This window comes from Sapajus apella, unplaced genomic scaffold, assembly GCF_009761245.1.
Source record: "Sapajus apella isolate SASKATOON/1434 unplaced genomic scaffold, GSC_monkey_1.0 scaffold159, whole genome shotgun sequence".
Classification (NCBI taxonomy): domain Eukaryota; kingdom Metazoa; phylum Chordata; class Mammalia; order Primates; family Cebidae; genus Sapajus; species Sapajus apella.
Genome location: NW_022437099.1, coordinates 317,061 through 323,873, shown reverse-complemented (window position 1 = coordinate 323,873; position 6,813 = coordinate 317,061). Strand labels below are relative to the sequence as shown.

Here is a 6,813-nt window from a genome sequence, read left to right as displayed (position 1 = left end):
AAAAAAAAAAAAAAAAAAAAAATCAACTGACTGTAAATATGAGAGTTTATTTCTGGACTCTCAATTCTATTACATTGTTCTTTATGTTTATCCTAGTTTCAGGACCAATCTGTCTTGATTACTGTAGCTTTGTAGTAAGTTTTGAAATCAAGAAGTGTTAAGTTCCAACTTTGTTCTTTTTCAAGATTATTTTGGTTATTGTCTCCCTTGCATTTCCATATGAATTTTAGGACCAGCTTGTTAATTTCTTTTAAAAAGTCAACTGAAATTTTGGCACAGATTGCTTTGACTCTAGGTTCAACATCTTTTTAAAGCATTTCAAATATGGTTCGCTTTTCTTTTTTAATAGTTTGCTTTCATTTTTAAAAAAAATCTTGGTACATGAACAAAGCACACTCCAGGTTCCTAGATAAGAACCTCTGTATTGGATAGTTGAAAATATATAACATGGCAGGACAGAGAATTTAGAGCATCTGTTTTGTGATCATCTCATAGAGCTTCATAGCCAACTTTCCTATGTCTTCTGTTTCCCCTTTCCCATCTAAAAATAGGCTTTTGGAGTATTTCCAATTATTTTTAATACATATCCAAGCTATCATTGTCCTCATTTAAACTACTTGGTACAATGAGAACATATGGTCACAGGTAGGGGAGCATCACACAGTGGGGTCTGTTGGTGGGCGGGCCAAGGGAGGGACAATTGGGGGGATGGGGAGGTCCAGGAGGGATAACATGGGGAGAAATGCCAGATGTAGGTGATGGGGATGGAGGCAGCAAACCACATTGCCATGTGTGTACCTATGCAACAACCCTGCATGATCCGTACATGTACCCCAGAACCTAAAGTACAATTAAAAAAAAAAACAAAAAACTACTTGATAAATTCAGCATATTAGGTCAACAATTTTTGTGACATTGTAATTTGAAATTTATAACATTTTCCAGGTTTAAATTTGGACTTGGCTTTTGAAATCTCTATATACATCTGAGAAAGCTAGAGAAATATATAGTTTCTAGGAAACACTCTTAAGTATTTAGGATTTTATAGCTAGATATTTACCTAGTTCCACAGTTTTATCCATAAAGCAGATGTAGCTTTCCTAAGGAGGGTAGGAAAGTGAGTGTAGGTGGGGACTATTAATGACTAGCCCAAAGTATGGATCATAGATCTTTAATTTTTTTTTTTTTTTTTTGAGACAGCATCTCATTCTGTTACCCAGGCTAGAGTGTGGTGACAAGATCTTGGCTCACTGCAAACTCTTCCTCCTGGGATTAAGTGATTCTCCTGCCTCAGCCTCCCAAGTAGCTGGGATTGCAGGCACGTGCCACCATGCCTGGCTAATTTTTGTATTTTTAGTAGAGATAGAGTTTCACCATGTTGTCTAGACTGGTCTCAAACTCCTGACCTCAGGTGATGCACCTGCCTCAGTCTCCCAAAGTGCTGGCATTACAGGCGTGAGCCACTGTGCCTGGCCCATAGATGCTAATTTTAATTTTAAGAAACCAATAAAAGAAAGAGGAGCTGGGCATCATGGCTCACGCCTGTAATCCTAGTGCTTTGGGAGGCCAAGGCAGGAGGATTGCTTGAGGCCAGGAGTTCAAGACTAGCCTGGGCAACATAATGAGACCCTGTCTCTACTAAAAATAAAAATCAAATTAAAAAGGACAAAAAAGCAGATGAACTAGAAAGGGTAAAAAAAAAGATACATGAATACAGATTTAGTATCCCTTATCTGAAATGCCTAGGACCAAAATTGTTTTGGATTTATGATTTCAGGATATCCATACCATTTGAGCATTGAAAATATGAAATCCAAAATATTCCAAAGAGCATTGCTTGGCAGCATGACTTTTTGAGTGTCGTGTTGGTACTCAAAAAGTTTTCGATTTGGGAACATTTCAGATTCCAGATTCTCAGATTAGGGATGCTCAACCTGTATGAGTTTTTAAAAAGTCCATTTTGTGTATTATATTTTGGACTAGTTCAGGAAATTACTCTTGAAAAAAGAGTATTGTGATTTATATTGGCTTTACGGTAATATCAGCAGAATCAATTTTTTAAAATATAAACTAGTGGTTCCAGTCTGGGTCCATGATAGTAGTAATGGAAGTCCATGAACTATTTTCAGCGTTTCCTGAAGACCAACAGAAATTAAAGATTTATCTCCAATAATATTACACAGGTGAATGAAACTGTCAAACATTTTATCCTGATCTAAAGTTATTTTAGCTAGGTACAGTAACATTGTTTATTTTTCACTGGTTAGAATCATTAATTGACAGTTGTACATGTCTCTGGGTAAATGAATTTTTAATCTTAGTTGTCCTGTAAAGCATTATAAAATACAGGGTCCAAGTAAAGGTTAAAAAAAAAAAGAAAGAACCACATTTTCAAAAGTTTTTTTTCTTCCTTAACTACAGTCTGCTTTTAAAACGACTGTGACATGTTCCCTTTTTGGTGACAATTTCAAGTTCAGTTGTTAACTGTTGTTTGACTTATTTCTCCAGAGATTGCCCTCAGTCCCAATAATCACGAAGTACACATCTATAAGAAGAACGGGAGCCAGTGGGTAAAAGCTCATGAACTCAAGGAGCACAATGGACACATCACAGGTAAAGGAAGATAGCCATGAGCTTAGTATGACATTTCCAAATCATGCAACTCTTCCTTTTAGATAAAGAGCCTAGTAAACCCAGTTGGCCATAATATTTAAAGTAATGCAGCATTTACTGAATTTCCTTAAAATTTTAGAGAAAATACTATAATAATGATGTCAGTTATTAAGTGCTTCTTGTAGCCCCAGCGGGTACCCAGCACTCTACTGTTGCTATGGAAAGCCCTGAACCTACCCTGAGGTCTAAAGAGCTAAAATTTGGAGATGAGACATGCAATTGAAAGCTAGATAACATGAAAATGTAGGCCGGGCGCAGTGGCTCACGCCTGTAATCCCACCACTTTGGGAGGCCGAGGCGGGTGGATCACGAGGTCAAGAGATCGAGACCATCCTGGTCAACATGGTGAAACCCCGTCTCTACTAAAAATACAAAAAATCAGCTGGGCATGGTGGCACGTGCCTGTAATCCCAGCTACTTAGGAGGCTGAGGCAGGAGAATTGCCTGAACCCGGGACGCGGAGGTTGCGGTGAGCCGAGATTGCGCCATTGCACTCCAGCCTGGGTAACAAGGGAAAAACCCCCTCTCAAAAAAAAAAAAAAAAAAAGAAAATGTAGACAACATGAAAACATGAGCCAAACTGTATTTCCAAGTGTCTTCCAAAAATTTCCTTTGTGTTTTGGGGATAAGGATGACTTTTCAGAGTATTGAAAAGAACTAAGTAATATCATAAACACCCATATCAGATAATTGCCACCAGAATTACCAACTTTTTTCCTCTGCCAGGAAGCAATTTATTTTCCTGCATCAGGAAACTTAAGGAAAAAGGATATAATAATAAGGAATATAACTCGAGATAATGGTAAAGTCCGATTCCTCTCCCCACAAAGGCAGAGTGTAATTTGCTATGGCAGCATTCCAGTCCATTTTTAATACATTTTCATACATATATTTATAAACAAGTTTAGGCCAAGCACAGTAGCTCACACCTGCAATCCCAGCACTTTAGGAGGCCAAGGTGAGAGGATTGCTTGAGCCCAGGAGTTCAAGACTAGCCTGGGCAACATAATGAGACCCCTCTCTCTACAAATAAAAAATTAGCACAGTATCGTGGCACATACCTGTCGTCCCACCTGTCGTCCCAGCTACTTGGGAGGCTGAGGTGGGAGGATCACTTGAGACAAGAAGATCAAGGCTGCAGTGAGCTATGATCACACCTCTGCACTCAAGCCTGGGCGACAGAGCAAGACCCTTGTCTCAAAAGAAAAAAGAGAAAACGATCTTTAGGACTATTGGCTAGTATTTTTTGAAGCCACGTAAATGGAATGATATTATGCATCTCCAGCAACTTGCTTTTGAATTCACGATTGTTTCTGAAATCCGTCTATGCTGCCGTGTAGAGCAAGTTCATTCCTTTTAACTGCTCTAGCGTTTTATACCTCACTTATTTACGCTTTCCGCCATTGAAGGACATTTAGGTTGTTCCAATATTTCCATATTACATGGAAGTGCTGAATAAGCATCCCTTGATCTCTGTACATATGTGTGAATGTTTGTAGATGGGAGATGTGTTAATACCACAGGGTGTGCACATCCGCAGTGTTGCCAGGGTCATTCCCACCTGTCCTTTATGAGAGTGCCCTTTTTCCCACACCCTGCCACGTATTTGAGATGGTACGACTGACGAACGCATGAAAGGTTCATCTATCTGCTGCTTCTGTAAGTTGTTTTTTCTAATTAATGGAAAAGTTGAGCATACTTTCACACATGTATTAGCCATGAGAGTTTTTCTTCCTTGTGACTGGCTTGTTCATAACGACTGATCATTTTTTCATTTATTTTTTGTTTTTCTTTTTTCTGTTTTTGTTTGTTTTGAGATGGAGTCTCACTGTGTCACCCAGGCTGGATGCAGTGGAACAAGCTTGGCTCACTGCAATCTCCACCTTCCAGGTTCAAGTGATTCTCCACCTCAGCCTCCCGAGTAGCTGGGATTACAGGTGCCTGCCACCATGCCTGGCTGGTTTTTTTTTTTTTTTTTTTTTTTGAGATGGAGGCTCGCTCTGTCACCCAGGCTGGAGTGCAATGGCACAATCTCCACAATCTCGGCTCACTGCAACCTCCGCCTCTCAGTAGCTAGAACTACAGACGCATGCCACCACACCTGGCTAATTTTTGTATTTTCAGTGGATACTGGGCTAGGCTCAATCTCCTGACATGATCTACCCGCCTCGGACTCCCAAAGTGCTGGGATTACAGTCATCAGCCACCTCACCCAGCCTAATTTTTGTATTTTTAGTACAGTTGGGGTTTCACCACATTGGCCTGGCTGGTCTCAAACTCCTGACCTCAGGTGATCCACCTGCCTTGGCATCCCAAACTGCTGGGATTATAGGCATGAGCCACTGTGTCCAGCATATCGTTTTCTTATTGACTTGTAAAAGACTGGATCTTTTTTTTTTTTTGAGACATAGTTTCGCTCTTGTTGCCCAGGCTGGAGTACAGTGACATAACCTCAGCTCACTGCAACCTCTGCCTCCCAGGTTCAAGCTATTCTCCTGCCTTAGCCTCCCAAGTAGGTGAGATTACAGGGACATGCGCCACCCCACCCAGCTAATTTTTGTATTTTTAGTAGAGACAGGGTTTCGCCATGTTGACCAGGTCTCGAACTCCTGACCTCAAGTGATCTGCCCACCTCAGCTTCCCAAAATTATAGGTGTGAGCCACTGCACCTGGCTTCAAGTCCAGATTTTTTTCTTCTTTCTGCCATCTTGAGTTTCCTCTCTCCTCAAAATCACATTTTCATTTAATTGGGCAGCAACAATACTTATTATCAGTTTGTTTTGTCTTTTTTTTTTTTTTTGAGATGGAGTCTCGCTCTGTTGCCCATGCTGGATGCAGTTGACATAATCTCAGCTCACTGCAACCCCCACCTCCCTGGTTCAAGTGATTCTCCTGCCTCAGCCTTCCAAGTACCTGGGATTAGAGGGGCGCACACCATCATGCCCAGCTAATTTTTGTATTTTGAGTAGAGACAGAATTTCGCCATGTTAACCATGCTGGTCTTTAACTCTTGACCTCAAGTGATCCACCCGTCTCAGCCTCCCAAAGTGCTGGGATTACAGGTGTGAACCACCACACCCGGCCTTTTTTTTTTCTTTTAGATAGGATCTTGCACTGTCGCCCAGTCTCCCAGGCTAGAGTGATCACAGCTCTCTACAGCCTCAACCTCCTGGGGTTAAGCCATCCTCCCACCTCAGCCTCCCCAGGAGCTGGTACTACAGGTGTGCGCCACCACACCATGCTAATTTTTTTGTAAAGATAGGTTTCACCATGTTGCCCTGGCTGATTTTTTGTTCTTTTAGTTGGATTCTGCAATTTCACCTCTAATACTGATGAGCTTGAAGATATCCTTACCCAAATAAGAGAAGTTTGCATGTTTTGCCATTCTGCATCCTTTACAGAAGTTGTCCTGCATTTTTCAGCCATAACTTAGGATCACCCCTGCTTTGACCAGTGATTTGTAAATAATAATCTTGAGCACTGGGAGCTGAGTATATTACCAAACCAGCACCAAAGACAGCGTTCTATTTTTGTCACTGTTCATTTCCCACAACCTTATTTCTATTAGGTTTGGCCTATTTTCTGAAGTTCCTTTGCCAGTGGCCTTACAGCCTAAGAATAAGAACACTTATATTTTTAATTGGAATCTTAGGCCGATGCAGTGGCTCACGCCTATAATCCCACCACTCTGGGAGGCCAAGGTGGGTGGATCAACTGAGGTCAGGAGTTCAGACCAGACTGATCAACATGGCAAAATCCTGTCTCTACTAAAAATACAAAAATTAGCCAGGCGTGGTGGTGTACACCTGTAATCCTAGCTACTCGGAAGGCTGAGGCATGAGAATTGCTTGAACTCAGGGGCAGAGGTTGCATTGAGCCAAGACAGCACCACTACATTCCAGCCTGGGGGATAGAGTGTTTTTTCTCCTCTACTTCTCTTTTGGGGTTCTTTGAACTTGAGCTTGTTTTCTGTCTAGCTGCTCACTTGGCATTTTTTAGATCTGAAAAAACTTGTTGGAAAAATCTAAATATAACTCTGGGTCAGGAGATCAAGGATCACACATATTTTCTCAGAAAGATAATAACTTTAGTGGGGAAAAAATATTTTCTTTTTTTTTTTTTTTTTTTTTTTTTTTTTTT

At 40.8% G+C, this 6,813-nt stretch overlaps 1 protein-coding gene across 1 annotated transcript in view; it reads left to right on the top strand.

Annotated features, from left to right (window-relative positions):
• Nucleotides 1-6,813, top strand: part of ARPC1A (actin related protein 2/3 complex subunit 1A) — a 36,427-nt gene that overhangs the window by 9,551 nt on the left and 20,063 nt on the right. Inside the window, exon 3 of the mRNA XM_032266444.1 lies at nucleotides 2,509-2,613. Coding sequence (XP_032122335.1) covers nucleotides 2,509-2,613 — 105 coding nt within the window. The remainder of the gene's footprint in view (nucleotides 1-2,508; nucleotides 2,614-6,813) is intronic.